Below are 16,219 nucleotides of genomic sequence, written 5' to 3'. Positions count from 1 at the left end.
ACTTAGATGCTGCAAAAAAAAAAAATGAACTATACAACTTGTGGGCGAGGGGATGGGAGGGAAAAACTGGGAGATAGCCAGGGAAGGGGGGACATTGTCACAAAATTAATGCACTCCTAACCTGACTTATGTCACTGTAACCCCTGTGTATATCACTTTTATAATAACAATAAAAATTGTAAATAAAATTAAAAAATGAGGTTGAGTAAATTTGTGTAGAGAAAATGTAATGCATATTTGATTACCAGGAGAAAAAATGAACAATGTAAATGTTGTGAGGGTTAAATAAGTGGCTGTATTTTGTTTTGCTTGAGTGTTTGAAGGTCCACATCAAACTAAATATTTTTTTGGGGTGGGGGTCCGGTCGTGGGGCCTGAACTTTGGGCCTGGGGGCTGTCCCTCAGCTCTTCAGCTCAAGGCTAGCGCTCTACCACTTGAGCCACAGCATCACTTCCGGCTTTTTTTCTTTTTGCTTATGTGTTGCTGAGGAATTGAACCCAGGGTCTCATGCATGCAAGGCAAGCACTCTACCACTGAGCCACCTTCCCAGCCCCCTTATTTTTTTTAATTGTGAAAATACTGTTCAGAGGAGTTACAAGTACATGGGCAAGATAATGAGTCCATTTCTTATCAAGCATTGTAGCCTCCTCCTCTGTTTCCCCTTCCCATCCCTTCCCATCCTCCCCGCCCTAAAACAACAACAACAACAACAACAACAAAACCCAACCAGGTACTGGTGGCTCACACCAGTAATCCTAGCTACTAAAGAGTTTGAATTTTGGGGGCTGGGGGTTTAGCCCAGCGGAAGGGCGCCCGCCTGGCAAGCACAAGGCCCTGGGTACGGTTCTCAGCTCTGTGGGTTCGGTTCTCAGCCCTGGAAAAAAGAAAAAAAAGAAAAAAAGAGAGTTTGAATTTGGGAATCACATTGCAAAGCCATCCCAGGCAGGAAAGGTCATGAGACTCTTCTCTCCAATTAACCGCCAAAAACCGGAGGTGGTGCTGTAGCTCCAAGTGATAGAGCACTAGCTTTGAGTGAAAAAGCTCAGGGACATCACCCTGGCTGGCCCTGAGTTAACCCTTCCTGACCAACCCAAACCCAAAACAAAAACAAATATCCCCTAACTGGGGACTGTGACACACACCTCTAATCCTCTCACTGAGAATGCTGAGGCAGGGGGACTGAGAGGTTGAGATCAGTTAGGAAGACATTATCCCAAAATAGCAAGGATTGAGGGAACAGGTCAATGATAGAAAGCTTACCTGACTTACTCAAGGCTCTTTGTTCAATCCCCCAAAATATAAATAAATCAGGAAACACTGGTGATTATATAACTATTTTCTTACCAGACCTGGTTGCAAAGAGCAGAGGTGTCTGTCTGCCTGGCCCTCAGGTACCCTAGTTTGTAATATCATTTTTTTAAAAAAAATATTTTTTATTGTTAGGATACTGTACAGAGGAGTTACAGTTAAATGAACAAGGTAATGAGTCCATTTCCTATCCAGCATTGTTACTCTCCCTCCTTTGTTTTTCCCCTACCCCCTAACTCTTCACTCCTCTCCCCCACAAAGTTGTAAAGTTTGTTTTCAACATAGTGCCTTGAGCCGGGCGCTGGTGGCTCACGCCTGTAATCCTAGCTACTCAGGAGGCTGAGATCCGGGGATCGCGGTTCAAAGCCAGCCCGGGCAGGAAAGACTGTGAGAATCCTATCTCCAATAAACCACTAGAAAACCAGAAGTGGCGCTGTAGCTCAAGTGGTAGAGCACTCGTCTTCAGCTGAAGAGTTGAGGGACAGCGCCCAGGCCCACAGTTCAACCCCTATGACTGACAAAAAAAAAAAAAGAAGTGGGGGCCTACTGGAGGGTGATTTGGGTCATTGGGGGGGTGCTGTTTCACGGGGATGAATGTTGGCAGCTAGGCGCTGGTGGCTCACATCTGTAATCCTAGCTACTCAGAAGGCAGAGATCTGACCACCATGCTCAGATTTGGTGCAGTGGCTCAAGTGGTAGAGCGCTGGCCTTGAGCAGAAGAGCTGAGGGACAGCAGCCAGGCACAGAGTTCAAGCCCCACGACAGACAATAATAATAACACAACAAATAAGAGGATTCCTGTCAAAAATAATCAATTTAGGTTCACCGAACCGGGGTGGGAGAGAAGAAATCTCCGTGGAGAAGAAATCTTCAACCAGATCCTTTGCCAGGAGGTGTATGCTTAAATGCAGGGAGTGGGGCTATCCGACTAGTACCCACAAACTCGGAATTCTGGTACAAAATGATTCCTGAAGGTACAGAAGCAAAAGTTTTTGCAATGGTGCAATTTCCAGCTTTCATCGTGACTGTGGCAGAGTGCGAGTCTTGAGCAAAAAAAAAAAAAGGCCAGCGACAGCGCCCAGAGACGGAGCTCGAGCGCCAAGTCCTGAGTTCGAACCCTACGACCGGCACCAAAAAGAAAAAGAAAGCAAAAAGGCTTTGTGGAGCCCGACCCGTGAATCCCACTGATACCCATCAAAGGAGCAAGACTCCACATTAAAAGGGTCTCAAGTGAGGCTGGGCATTGGCCATGAACTCGCCCAGACAGACAGACAGACAGACAGACACACACACACACACACTCACACACACACACACACACACACACACACACACACACACACACACACACACACACACACACACACACTCGATCTCATCAGGACCCCGCAAAAAGGCGAGTTGACTCCCTCAACTTCCACTTCGATACCGGAACCTTAAAGAACTGGCCAGGTGCAGGCAACCCGGACGCAAAGGAGACCGGGACTTCCGGTGTGTCACTTCCGCTTCCGGTTTCACCAGTATTTCCTTTGGTCGAGACCAAAGCGTTTCCAGTGAGGAGTTTGTGGCATCGGAAGAAGGTTCGACGAGATTCGAGATCCCGCCAGGATGATCGAGGTTGTTTGCAACGACCGTCTGGGGAAGAAAGTCCGCGTTAAGTGCAACACCGATGACACCATCGGGGACCTTAAGAAGTTAATCGCTGCCCAAACTGGCACCCGTTGGAACAAAATTGTCCTTAAAAAATGGTACACGATTTTCAAGGACCATGTGTCTCTGGGGGATTATGAAATCCATGATGGAATGAACCTGGAACTTTACTACCAGTAGAGAAGTCCTCCTCCTGTCCTCTCCTCATGCTCCAACCTCAGCTCTCCCATTGCTATGGATGATGGTTTTGAAAAATTCTCATTAATAAAGACATAGATGCTGCAAAAAAAAAAAAAAAAAAAAAGAACTGTACAACTTGTGGGCGAGGGGATGGGAGGGAAAAACTGGGAGATATCCAGGGAAGGGGGAACATTGTCACAAAAGAAATGCACTCCTAACCTGACTTATGTCACTGTAACCCCTGTGTATATCACTTTTATAATAACAATAAAAATTGTAAATACAATTAAAAAATAAGTTTGAGTAAATTTGTGTAGAGAAAATGTAATGCATATTTGATTACCAGGAGAAAAAATGAACAATGTAAATGTTGTGAGGGTTAAATAAGTGGCTGTATTTTGTTTTGCTTGAGTGTTTGAAGGTCCACATCAAACTAAATATTTTTTTGGGGGGGTTCCGGTCGTGGGGCTTGAACTTTGGGCCTGGGGGCTGTCCCTCAGCTCTTCAGCTCAAGGCTAGCGCTCTACCACTTGAGCCACAGCATCACTTCCGGCTTTTTTTCTTTTTGCTTATGTGTTGCTGAGGAATTGAACCCAGGGTCTCATGCATGCAAGGCAAGCACTCTACAACTGAGCCACCTTCCCAGCCCCCTTATTTTTTTTAATTGTGAAAATACTGTTCAGAGGAGTTACAAGTACATGGGCAAGATAATGAGTCCATTTCTTATCAAGCATTGTAGCCTCCTCCTCTGTTTCCCCTTCCCATCCCTTCCCATCCTCCCCGCCCTAAAACAACAACAACAACAACAACAACAAAACCCAACCAGGTACTGGTGGCTCACACCAGTAATCCTAGCTACTAAAGAGTTTGAATTTTGGGGGCTGGGGGTTTAGCCCAGCGGAAGGGCGCCCGCCTGGCAAGCACAAGGCCCTGGGTACGGTTCTCAGCTCTGTGGGTTCGGTTCTCAGCCCTGGAAAAAAGAAAAAAAAGAAAAAAAGAGAGTTTGAATTTGGGAATCACATTGCAAAGCCATCCCAGGCAGGAAAGGTCATGAGACTCTTCTCTCCAATTAACCGCCAAAAACCGGAGGTGGTGCTGTAGCTCCAAGTGATAGAGCACTAGCTTTGAGTGAAAAAGCTCAGGGACATCACCCTGGCTGGCCCTGAGTTAACCCTTCCTGACCAACCCAAACCCAAAACAAAAACAAATATCCCCTAACTGGGGACTGTGACACACACCTCTAATCCTCTCACTGAGAATGCTGAGGCAGGGGGACTGAGAGGTTGAGATCAGTTAGGAAGACATTATCCCAAAATAGCAAGGATTGAGGGAACAGGTCAATGATAGAAAGCTTACCTGACTTACTCAAGGCTCTTTGTTCAATCCCCCAAAATATAAATAAATCAGGAAACACTGGTGATTATATAACTATTTTCTTACCAGACCTGGTTGCAAAGAGCAGAGGTGTCTGTCTGCCTGGCCCTCAGGTACCCTAGTTTGTAATATCATTTTTTTAAAAAAAATATTTTTTATTGTTAGGATACTGTACAGAGGAGTTACAGTTAAATGAACAAGGTAATGAGTCCATTTCCTATCCAGCATTGTTACTCTCCCTCCTTTGTTTTTGCCCTACCCCCTAACTCTTCCCTCCTCTCCCCCACAAAGTTGTAAAGTTTGTTTTCAACATAGTGCCTTGAGCCAGGCGCTCGTGGCTCACGCCTGTAATCCTAGCTACTCAGGAGGCTGAGATCCGGGGATCGCGGTTCAAAGCCAGCCCGGGCAGGAAAGACTGTGAGAATCCTATCTCCAATAAACCACTAGAAAACCAGAAGTGGCGCTGTAGCTCAAGTGGTAGAGCACTCGTCTTCAGCTGAAGAGTTGAGGGACAGCGCCCAGGCCCACAGTTCAACCCCTATGACTGACAAAAAAAAAAAAGAAGTGGGGGCCTACTGGAGGGTGATTTGGGTCATTGGGGGGGTGCTGTTTCACGGGGATGAATGTTGGCAGCTAGGCGCTGGTGGCTCACATCTGTAATCCTAGCTACTCAGAAGGCAGAGATCTGACCACCATGCTCAGATTTGGTGCAGTGGCTCAAGTGGTAGAGCGCTGGCCTTGAGCAGAAGAGCTGAGGGACAGCAGCCAGGCACAGAGTTCAAGCCCCACGACAGACAATAATAATAACACAACAAATAAGAGGATTCCTGTCAAAAATAATCAATTTAGGTTCACCGAACCGGGGTGGGAGAGAAGAAATCTCCGTGGAGAAGAAATCTTCAACCAGATCCTTTGCCAGGAGGTGTATGCTTAAATGCAGGGAGTGGGGCTATCCGACTAGTACCCACAAACTCGGAATACTGGTACAAAATGATTCCTGAAGGTACAGAAGCAAAAGTTTTTGCAATGGTGCAATTTCCAGCTTTCATCGTGACTGTGGCAGAGTGCGAGTCTTGAGCAAAAAAAAAAAAAGGCCAGCGACAGCGCCCAGAGACGGAGCTCGAGCGCCAAGTCCTGAGTTCGAACCCTACGACCGGCACCAAAAAGAAAAAGAAAGCAAAAAGGCTTTGTGGAGCCCGACCCGTGAATCCCACTGATACCCATCAAAGGAGCAAGACTCCACATTAAAAGGGTCTCAAGTGAGGCTGGGCATTGGCCATGAACTCGCCCAGACAGACAGACAGACAGACAGACACACACACACACACACTCACACACACAAACACTCACACACACACACACACACACACACACACACACACACACACACACACACACACACACACACACACTCGATCTCATCAGGACCCCGCAAAGAGGCGAGTTGACTCCCTCAACTTCCACTTCGACACCGGAACCTTAAAGAACTGGCCAGGTGCAGGCAACCCGGACGCAAAGGAGACCGGGACTTCCGGTGTGTCACTTCCGCTTCCGGTTTCACCAGTATTTCCTTTGGTCGAGACCAAAGCGTTTCCAGTGAGGAGTTTGTGGCGTCGGAAGAAGGTTCGACGAGATTCGAGATCCCGCCAGGATGATCGAGGTTGTTTGCAACGACCGTCTGGGGAAGAAAGTCCGCGTTAAGTGCAACACCGATGACACCATCGGGGACCTTAAGAAGTTAATCGCTGCCCAAACTGGCACCCGTTGGAACAAAATTGTCCTTAAAAAATGGTACACGATTTTCAAGGACCATGTGTCTCTGGGGGATTATGAAATCCATGATGGAATGAACCTGGAACTTTACTACCAGTAGAGAAGTCCTCCTCCTGTCCTCTCCTCATGCTCCAACCTCAGCTCTCCCATTGCTATGGATGTTTGTTTTGAAAAATTCTCATTAATAAAGACATAGATGCTGCAAAAAAAAAAAAAAAAAAAAAAAGAACTGTACAACTTGTGGGCGAGGGGATGGGAGGGAAAAACTGGGAGATATCCAGGGAAGGGGGAACATTGTCACAAAAGAAATGCACTCCTAACCTGACTTATGTCACTGTAACCCCTGTGTATATCACTTTTATAATAACAATAAAAATTGTAAATACAATTAAAAAATAAGTTTGAGTAAATTTGTGTAGAGAAAATGTAATGCATATTTGATTACCAGGAGAAAAAATGAACAATGTAAATGTTGTGAGGGTTAAATAAGTGGCTGTATTTTGTTTTGCTTGAGTGTTTGAAGGTCCACATCAAACTAAATATTTTTTTGGGGGGGTTCCGGTCGTGGGGCTTGAACTTTGGGCCTGGGGGCTGTCCCTCAGCTCTTCAGCTCAAGGCTAGCGCTCTACCACTTGAGCCACAGCATCACTTCCGGCTTTTTTTCTTTTTGCTTATGTGTTGCTGAGGAATTGAACCCAGGGTCTCATGCATGCAAGGCAAGCACTCTACAACTGAGCCACCTTCCCAGCCCCCTTATTTTTTTTAATTGTGAAAATACTGTTCAGAGGAGTTACAAGTACATGGGCAAGATAATGAGTCCATTTCTTATCAAGCATTGTAGCCTCCTCCTCTGTTTCCCCTTCCCATCCCTTCCCATCCTCCCCGCCCTAAAACAACAACAACAACAACAACAACAAAACCCAACCAGGTACTGGTGGCTCACACCAGTAATCCTAGCTACTAAAGAGTTTGAATTTTGGGGGCTGGGGGTTTAGCCCAGCGGAAGGGCGCCCGCCTGGCAAGCACAAGGCCCTGGGTACGGTTCTCAGCTCTGTGGGTTCGGTTCTCAGCCCTGGAAAAAAGAAAAAAAAGAAAAAAAGAGAGTTTGAATTTGGGAATCACATTGCAAAGCCATCCCAGGCAGGAAAGGTCATGAGACTCTTCTCTCCAATTAACCGCCAAAAACCGGAGGTGGTGCTGTAGCTCCAAGTGATAGAGCACTAGCTTTGAGTGAAAAAGCTCAGGGACATCACCCTGGCTGGCCCTGAGTTAACCCTTCCTGACCAACCCAAACCCAAAACAAAAACAAATATCCCCTAACTGGGGACTGTGACACACACCTCTAATCCTCTCACTGAGAATGCTGAGGCAGGGGGACTGAGAGGTTGAGATCAGTTAGGAAGACATTATCCCAAAATAGCAAGGATTGAGGGAACAGGTCAATGATAGAAAGCTTACCTGACTTACTCAAGGCTCTTTGTTCAATCCCCCAAAATATAAATAAATCAGGAAACACTGGTGATTATATAACTATTTTCTTACCAGACCTGGTTGCAAAGAGCAGAGGTGTCTGTCTGCCTGGCCCTCAGGTACCCTAGTTTGTAATATCATTTTTTAAAAAAAATATTTTTTATTGTTAGGATACTGTACAGAGGAGTTACAGTTAAATGAACAAGGTAATGAGTCTATTTCCTATCCAGCATTGTTACTCTCCCTCCTTTGTTTTTCCCCTACCCCCTAACTCTTCCCTCCTCTCCCCCACAAAGTTGTAAAGTTTGTTTTCAACATAGTGCCTTGAGCCAGGCGCTGGTGGCTCACGCCTGTAATCCTAGCTACTCAGGAGGCTGAGATCCGGGGATCGCGGTTCAAAGCCAGCCCGGGCAGGAAAGACTGTGAGAATCCTATCTCCAATAAACCACTAGAAAACCAGAAGTGGCGCTGTAGCTCAAGTGGTAGAGCACTCGTCTTCAGCTGAAGAGCTGAGGGACAGCGCCCAGGCCCAGAGTTCAACCCCCATGACTGACAAAAAAAAAAAAGAAGTGGGGGCCTACTGGAGGGTGATTTGGGTCATTCGGGGGGTGCATTTCACGGGGATGAATGTTGGCAGCTAGGCGCTGGTGGCTCACATCTGTAATCCTAGCTACTCAGAAGGCAGAGATCTGACCACCATGCTCAGATTTGGTGCAGTGGCTCAAGTGGTAGAGCGCTGGCCTTGAGCAGAAGAGCTGAGGGACAACAGCCAGGCACAGAGTTCAAGCCCCACGACAGACAATAATAATAACACAACAAATAAGAGGATTCCTGTCAAAAATAATCAATTTAGGTTTACCGAACCGGGGTGGGAGAGAAGAAATCTCCGTGGAGAAGAAATCTTCAACCAGATCCTTTGCCAGGAGGTGTATGCTTAAATGCAGGGAGTGGGGCTATCCGACTAGTACCCACAAACTTGGAATTCTGGTACAAAATGATTCCTGAAGGTACAGAAGCAAAAGTTTTTGCAATGGTGCAATTTCCAGCTTTCATCGTGACTGTGGCAGAGTGCGAGTCTTGAGCAAAAAAAAAAAAAGGCCAGCGACAGCGCCCAGAGACGGAGCTCGAGCGCCAAGTCCTGAGTTCGAACCCTACGACCAGCACCAAAAAGAAAAAGGAAGCAAAAAGGCTTTGTGGAGCCCGACCCGTGAATCCCACTGATACCCATCAAAGGAGCAAGACTCCACATTAAAAGGGTCTCAAGTGAGGCTGGGCATTGGCCATGAACTCGCCCAGACAGACAGACAGACAGACAGACACACACACACACACTCACACACACACACACACACACACACACACACACACACACACACACACACACACACACACACACACACACACACACACACACACTCGATCTCATCAGGACCCCGCAAAAAGGCGAGTTGACTCCCTCAACTTCCACTTCGATACCGGAACCTTAAAGAACTGGCCAGGTGCAGGCAACCCGGACGCAAAGGAGACCGGGACTTCCGGTGTGTCACTTCCGCTTCCGGTTTCACCAGTATTTCCTTTGGTCGAGACCAAAGCGTTTCCAGTGAGGAGTTTGTGGCGTCGGAAGAAGGTTCGACGAGATTCGAGATCCCGCCAGGATGATCGAGGTTGTTTGCAACGACCGTCTGGGGAAGAAAGTCCGCGTTAAGTGCAACACCGATGACACCATCGGGGACCTTAAGAAGTTAATCGCTGCCCAAACTGGCACCCGTTGGAACAAAATTGTCCTTAAAAAATGGTACACGATTTTCAAGGACCATGTGTCTCTGGGGGATTATGAAATCCATGATGGAATGAACCTGGAACTTTACTACCAGTAGAGAAGTCCTCCTCCTGTCCTCTCCTCATGCTCCAACCTCAGCTCTCCCATTGCTATGGATGTTTGTTTTGAAAAATTCTCATTAATAAAGACATAGATGCTGCAAAAAAAAAAAAAAAAAAAAAAAAGAACTGTACAACTTGTGGGCGAGGGGATGGGAGGGAAAAACTGGGAGATATCCAGGGAAGGGGGAACATTGTCACAAAAGAAATGCACTCCTAACCTGACTTATGTCACTGTAACCCCTGTGTATATCACTTTTATAATAACAATAAAAATTGTAAATACAATTAAAAAATAAGTTTGAGTAAATTTGTGTAGAGAAAATGTAATGCATATTTGATTACCAGGAGAAAAAATGAACAATGTAAATGTTGTGAGGGTTAAATAAGTGGCTGTATTTTGTTTTGCTTGAGTGTTTGAAGGTCCACATCAAACTAAATATTTTTTTGGGGGGGTTCCGGTCGTGGGGCTTGAACTTTGGGCCTGGGGGCTGTCCCTCAGCTCTTCAGCTCAAGGCTAGCGCTCTACCACTTGAGCCACAGCATCACTTCCGGCTTTTTTTCTTTTTGCTTATGTGTTGCTGAGGAATTGAACCCAGGGTCTCATGCATGCAAGGCAAGCACTCTACAACTGAGCCACCTTCCCAGCCCCCTTATTTTTTTTAATTGTGAAAATACTGTTCAGAGGAGTTACAAGTACATGGGCAAGATAATGAGTCCATTTCTTATCAAGCATTGTAGCCTCCTCCTCTGTTTCCCCTTCCCATCCCTTCCCATCCTCCCCGCCCTAAAACAACAACAACAACAACAACAACAAAACCCAACCAGGTACTGGTGGCTCACACCAGTAATCCTAGCTACTAAAGAGTTTGAATTTTGGGGGCTGGGGGTTTAGCCCAGCGGAAGGGCGCCCGCCTGGCAAGCACAAGGCCCTGGGTACGGTTCTCAGCTCTGTGGGTTCGGTTCTCAGCCCTGGAAAAAAGAAAAAAAAGAAAAAAAAAAGAGTTTGAATTTGGGAATCACATTGCAAAGCCATCCCAGGCAGGAAAGGTCATGAGACTCTTCTCTCCAATTAACCGCCAAAAACCGGAGGTGGTGCTGTAGCTCCAAGTGATAGAGCACTAGCTTTGAGTGAAAAAGCTCAGGGACATCACCCTGGCTGGCCCTGAGTTAACCCTTCCTGACCAACCCAAACCCAAAACAAAAACAAATATCCCCTAACTGGGGACTGTGACACACACCTCTAATCCTCTCACTGAGAATGCTGAGGCAGGGGGACTGAGAGGTTGAGATCAGTTAGGAAGACATTATCCCAAAATAGCAAGGATTGAGGGAACAGGTCAATGATAGAAAGCTTACCTGACTTACTCAAGGCTCTTTGTTCAATCCCCCAAAATATAAATAAATCAGGAAACACTGGTGATTATATAACTATTTTCTTACCAGACCTGGTTGCAAAGAGCAGAGGTGTCTGTCTGCCTGGCCCTCAGGTACCCTAGTTTGTAATATCATTTTTTAAAAAAAATATTTTTTATTGTTAGGATACTGTACAGAGGAGTTACAGTTAAATGAACAAGGTAATGAGTCTATTTCCTATCCAGCATTGTTACTCTCCCTCCTTTGTTTTTCCCCTACCCCCTAACTCTTCCCTCCTCTCCCCCACAAAGTTGTAAAGTTTGTTTTCAACATAGTGCCTTGAGCCAGGCGCTGGTGGCTCACGCCTGTAATCCTAGCTACTCAGGAGGCTGAGATCCGGGGATCGCGGTTCAAAGCCAGCCCGGGCAGGAAAGACTGTGAGAATCCTATCTCCAATAAACCACTAGAAAACCAGAAGTGGCGCTGTAGCTCAAGTGGTAGAGCACTCGTCTTCAGCTGAAGAGCTGAGGGACAGCGCCCAGGCCCAGAGTTCAACCCCCATGACTGACAAAAAAAAAAAAAGAAGTGGGGGCCTACTGGAGGGTGATTTGGGTCATTCGGGGGGTGCATTTCACGGGGATGAATGTTGGCAGCTAGGCGCTGGTGGCTCACATCTGTAATCCTAGCTACTCAGAAGGCAGAGATCTGACCACCATGCTCAGATTTGGTGCAGTGGCTCAAGTGGTAGAGCGCTGGCCTTGAGCAGAAGAGCTGAGGGACAACAGCCAGGCACAGAGTTCAAGCCCCACGACAGACAATAATAATAACACAACAAATAAGAGGATTCCTGTCAAAAATAATCAATTTAGGTTTACCGAACCGGGGTGGGAGAGAAGAAATCTCCGTGGAGAAGAAATCTTCAACCAGATCCTTTGCCAGGAGGTGTATGCTTAAATGCAGGGAGTGGGGCTATCCGACTAGTACCCACAAACTCGGAATTCTGGTACAAAATGATTCCTGAAGGTACAGAAGCAAAAGTTTTTGCAATGGTGCAATTTCCAGCTTTCATCGTGACTGTGGCAGAGTGCGAGTCTTGAGCAAAAAAAAAAAAAAGGCCAGCGACAGCGCCCAGAGACGGAGCTCGAGCGCCAAGTCCTGAGTTCGAACCCTACGACCAGCACCAAAAAGAAAAAGGAAGCAAAAAGGCTTTGTGGAGCCCGACCCGTGAATCCCACTGATACCCATCAAAGGAGCAAGACTCCACATTAAAAGGGTCTCAAGTGAGGCTGGGCATTGGCCATGAACTCGCCCAGACAGACAGACAGACAGACAGACACACACACACACACTCACACACACACACACACACACACACACACACACACACACACACACACACACACACACACACACACACACACACACACACACACACACTCGATCTCATCAGGACCCCGCAAAAAGGCGAGTTGACTCCCTCAACTTCCACTTCGATACCGGAACCTTAAAGAACTGGCCAGGTGCAGGCAACCCGGACGCAAAGGAGACCGGGACTTCCGGTGTGTCACTTCCGCTTCCGGTTTCACCAGTATTTCCTTTGGTCGAGACCAAAGCGTTTCCAGTGAGGAGTTTGTGGCATCGGAAGAAGGTTCGACGAGATTCGAGATCCCGCCAGGATGATCGAGGTTGTTTGCAACGACCGTCTGGGGAAGAAAGTCCGCGTTAAGTGCAACACCGATGACACCATCGGGGACCTTAAGAAGTTAATCGCTGCCCAAACTGGCACCCGTTGGAACAAAATTGTCCTTAAAAAATGGTACACGATTTTCAAGGACCATGTGTCTCTGGGGGATTATGAAATCCATGATGGAATGAACCTGGAACTTTACTACCAGTAGAGAAGTCCTCCTCCTGTCCTCTCCTCATGCTCCAACCTCAGCTCTCCCATTGCTATGGATGTTTGTTTTGAAAAATTCTCATTAATAAAGACATAGATGCTGCAAAAAAAAAAAAAAAAAAAAGAACTGTACAACTTGTGGGCGAGGGGATGGGAGGGAAAAACTGGGAGATATCCAGGGAAGGGGGAACATTGTCACAAAAGAAATGCACTCCTAACCTGACTTATGTCACTGTAACCCCTGTGTATATCACTTTTATAATAACAATAAAAATTGTAAATACAATTAAAAAATAAGTTTGAGTAAATTTGTGTAGAGAAAATGTAATGCATATTTGATTACCAGGAGAAAAAATGAACAATGTAAATGTTGTGAGGGTTAAATAAGTGGCTGTATTTTGTTTTGCTTGAGTGTTTGAAGGTCCACATCAAACTAAATATTTTTTTGGGGGGGTTCCGGTCGTGGGGCTTGAACTTTGGGCCTGGGGGCTGTCCCTCAGCTCTTCAGCTCAAGGCTAGCGCTCTACCACTTGAGCCACAGCATCACTTCCGGCTTTTTTTCTTTTTGCTTATGTGTTGCTGAGGAATTGAACCCAGGGTCTCATGCATGCAAGGCAAGCACTCTACAACTGAGCCACCTTCCCAGCCCCCTTATTTTTTTTAATTGTGAAAATACTGTTCAGAGGAGTTACAAGTACATGGGCAAGATAATGAGTCCATTTCTTATCAAGCATTGTAGCCTCCTCCTCTGTTTCCCCTTCCCATCCCTTCCCATCCTCCCTGCCCTAAAACAACAACAACAACAAAACCCAACCAGGTACTGGTGGCTCACACCAGTAATCCTAGCTACTAAAGAGTTTGAATTTTGGGGGCTGGGGGTTTAGCCCAGCGGAAGGGCGCCCGCCTGGCAAGCACAAGGCCCTGGGTACGGTTCTCAGCTCTGTGGGTTCGGTTCTCAGCCCTGGAAAAAAGAAAAAAAAGAAAAAAAAAGAGTTTGAATTTGGGAATCACATTGCAAAGCCATCCCAGGCAGGAAAGGTCATGAGACTCTTCTCTCCAATTAACCGCCAAAAACCGGAGGTGGTGCTGTAGCTCCAAGTGATAGAGCACTAGCTTTGAGTGAAAAAGCTCAGGGACATCACCCTGGCTGGCCCTGAGTTAACCCTTCCTGACCAACCCAAACCCAAAACAAAAACAAATATCCCCTAACTGGGGACTGTGACACACACCTCTAATCCTCTCACTGAGAATGCTGAGGCAGGGGGACTGAGAGGTTGAGATCAGTTAGGAAGACATTATCCCAAAATAGCAAGGATTGAGGGAACAGGTCAATGATAGAAAGCTTACCTGACTTACTCAAGGCTCTTTGTTCAATCCCCCAAAATATAAATAAATCAGGAAACACTGGTGATTATATAACTATTTTCTTACCAGACCTGGTTGCAAAGAGCAGAGGTGTCTGTCTGCCTGGCCCTCAGGTACCCTAGTTTGTAATATCATTTTTTTAAAAAAAATATTTTTTATTGTTAGGATACTGTACAGAGGAGTTACAGTTAAATGAACAAGGTAATGAGTCCATTTCCTATCCAGCATTGTTACTCTCCCTCCTTTGTTTTTCCCCTACCCCCTAACTCTTCCCTCCTCTCCCCCACAAAGTTGTAAAGTTTGTTTTCAACATAGTGCCTTGAGCCGGGCGCTGGTGGCTCACGCCTGTAATCCTAGCTACTCAGGAGGCTGAGATCCGGGGATCGCGGTTCAAAGCCAGCCCGGGCAGGAAAGACTGTGAGAATCCTATCTCCAATAAACCACTAGAAAAACAGAAGTGGCGCTGTAGCTCAAGTGGTAGAGCACTCGTCTTCAGCTGAAGAGTTGAGGGACAGCGCCCAGGCCCACAGTTCAACCCCTATGACTGACAAAAAAAAAAAGAAGTGGGGGCCTACTGGAGGGTGATTTGGGTCATTGGGGGGGTGCTGTTTCACGGGGATGAATGTTGGCAGCTAGGCGCTGGTGGCTCACATCTGTAATCCTAGCTACTCAGAAGGCAGAGATCTGACCACCATGCTCAGATTTGGTGCAGTGGCTCAAGTGGTAGAGCGCTGGCCTTGAGCAGAAGAGCTGAGGGACAGCAGCCAGGCACAGAGTTCAAGCCCCACGACAGACAATAATAATAACACAACAAATAAGAGGATTCCTGTCAAAAATAATCAATTTAGGTTCACCGAACCGGGGTGGGAGAGAAGAAATCTCCGTGGAGAAGAAATCTTCAACCAGATCCTTTGCCAGGAGGTGTATGCTTAAATGCAGGGAGTGGGGCTATCCGACTAGTACCCACAAACTCGGAATTCTGGTACAAAATGATTCCTGAAGGTACAGAAGCAAAAGTTTTTGCAATGGTGCAATTTCCAGCTTTCATCGTGACTGTGGCAGAGTGCGAGTCTTGAGCAAAAAAAAAAAAAGGCCAGCGACAGCGCCCAGAGACGGAGCTCGAGCGCCAAGTCCTGAGTTCGAACCCTACGACCGGCACCAAAAAGAAAAAGAAAGCAAAAAGGCTTTGTGGAGCCCGACCCGTGAATCCCACTGATACCCATCAAAGGAGCAAGACTCCACATTAAAAGGGTCTCAAGTGAGGCTGGGCATTGGCCATGAACTCGCCCAGTCAGACAGACAGACAGACAGACAGACAGACAGACACACACACACACTCACACACACAAACACACACACACACACACACACACACACACACACACACACACACACACACACACACACACTCGATCTCATCAGGACCCCGCAAAGAGGCGAGTTGACTCCCTCAACTTCCACTTCGACACCGGAACCTTAAAGAACTGGCCAGGTGCAGGCAACCCGGACGCAAAGGAGACCGGGACTTCCGGTGTGTCACTTCCGCTTCCGGTTTCACCAGTATTTCCTTTGGTCGAGACCAAAGCGTTTCCAGTGAGGAGTTTGTGGCGTCGGAAGAAGGTTCGACGAGATTCGAGATCCCGCCAGGATGATCGAGGTTGTTTGCAACGACCGTCTGGGGAAGAAAGTCCGCGTTAAGTGCAACACCGATGACACCATCGGGGACCTTAAGAAGTTAATCGCTGCCCAAACTGGCACCCGTTGGAACAAAATTGTCCTTAAAAAATGGTACACGATTTTCAAGGACCATGTGTCTCTGGGGGATTATGAAATCCATGATGGAATGAACCTGGAACTTTACTACCAGTAGAGAAGTCCTCCTCCTGTCCTCTCCTCATGCTCCAACCTCAGCTCTCCCATTGCTATGGATGTTTGTTTTGAAAAATTCTCATTAATAAAGACTTAGAT

The 16,219-nt window shown here is 46.7% G+C and overlaps 5 protein-coding genes across 5 annotated transcripts; all 5 read left to right on the top strand.

Moving 5' to 3' along the window:
- Nucleotides 1–2,916: 2,916 nt before the first annotated feature.
- Nucleotides 2,917–3,153, top strand: LOC138839543 (ubiquitin-like protein 5). The gene has a single exon (XM_070039112.1). The coding sequence runs from the start codon at nucleotides 2,917–2,919 to the stop codon at nucleotides 3,136–3,138; it is 222 nt and encodes a 73-aa protein (XP_069895213.1). The 3' UTR covers nucleotides 3,139–3,153.
- A 3,010-nt stretch (nucleotides 3,154–6,163) lies between these two features.
- On the top strand, nucleotides 6,164–6,400 carry LOC138839541 (ubiquitin-like protein 5). Its single transcript, XM_070039111.1, has one exon. It carries the CDS (start codon nucleotides 6,164–6,166, stop codon nucleotides 6,383–6,385), a length of 222 nt encoding a protein of 73 aa, XP_069895212.1. The 3' UTR covers nucleotides 6,386–6,400.
- A 3,010-nt stretch (nucleotides 6,401–9,410) lies between these two features.
- Nucleotides 9,411–9,647, top strand: LOC138839540 (ubiquitin-like protein 5). Its single transcript, XM_070039110.1, has one exon. It carries the CDS (start codon nucleotides 9,411–9,413, stop codon nucleotides 9,630–9,632), a length of 222 nt encoding a protein of 73 aa, XP_069895211.1. The 3' UTR covers nucleotides 9,633–9,647.
- A 3,018-nt stretch (nucleotides 9,648–12,665) lies between these two features.
- Nucleotides 12,666–12,902, top strand: LOC138839539 (ubiquitin-like protein 5). The gene has a single exon (XM_070039109.1). The coding sequence runs from the start codon at nucleotides 12,666–12,668 to the stop codon at nucleotides 12,885–12,887; it is 222 nt and encodes a 73-aa protein (XP_069895210.1). The 3' UTR covers nucleotides 12,888–12,902.
- Nucleotides 12,903–15,899: 2,997 nt separating this feature from the next.
- On the top strand, nucleotides 15,900–16,136 carry LOC138839538 (ubiquitin-like protein 5). Its single transcript, XM_070039107.1, has one exon. The coding sequence runs from the start codon at nucleotides 15,900–15,902 to the stop codon at nucleotides 16,119–16,121; it is 222 nt and encodes a 73-aa protein (XP_069895208.1). The 3' UTR covers nucleotides 16,122–16,136.
- Nucleotides 16,137–16,219: the final 83 nt, after the last annotated feature.

This window comes from Dipodomys merriami, unplaced genomic scaffold (genome assembly GCF_024711535.1).
Source record: "Dipodomys merriami isolate MVZ:Mamm:240054 unplaced genomic scaffold, mDipMer1.0.p SCAF_3, whole genome shotgun sequence".
NCBI classification, from domain to species: domain Eukaryota; kingdom Metazoa; phylum Chordata; class Mammalia; order Rodentia; family Heteromyidae; genus Dipodomys; species Dipodomys merriami.
The sequence above is the reverse complement of the archived record's forward strand: the minus strand, read 5'-3'. Positions and strand labels throughout refer to the sequence as shown.

Bases quoted from the DNA above. Each gene is read 5' to 3' on its own strand.
- LOC138839543 (XM_070039112.1), top strand. From the start codon at position 2,917: ATGATCGAGGTTGTTTGCAACGACCGTCTGGGGAAGAAAGTCCGCGTT.
- LOC138839541 (XM_070039111.1), top strand. From the start codon at position 6,164: ATGATCGAGGTTGTTTGCAACGACCGTCTGGGGAAGAAAGTCCGCGTT.
- LOC138839540 (XM_070039110.1), top strand. From the start codon at position 9,411: ATGATCGAGGTTGTTTGCAACGACCGTCTGGGGAAGAAAGTCCGCGTT.
- LOC138839539 (XM_070039109.1), top strand. From the start codon at position 12,666: ATGATCGAGGTTGTTTGCAACGACCGTCTGGGGAAGAAAGTCCGCGTT.
- LOC138839538 (XM_070039107.1), top strand. From the start codon at position 15,900: ATGATCGAGGTTGTTTGCAACGACCGTCTGGGGAAGAAAGTCCGCGTT.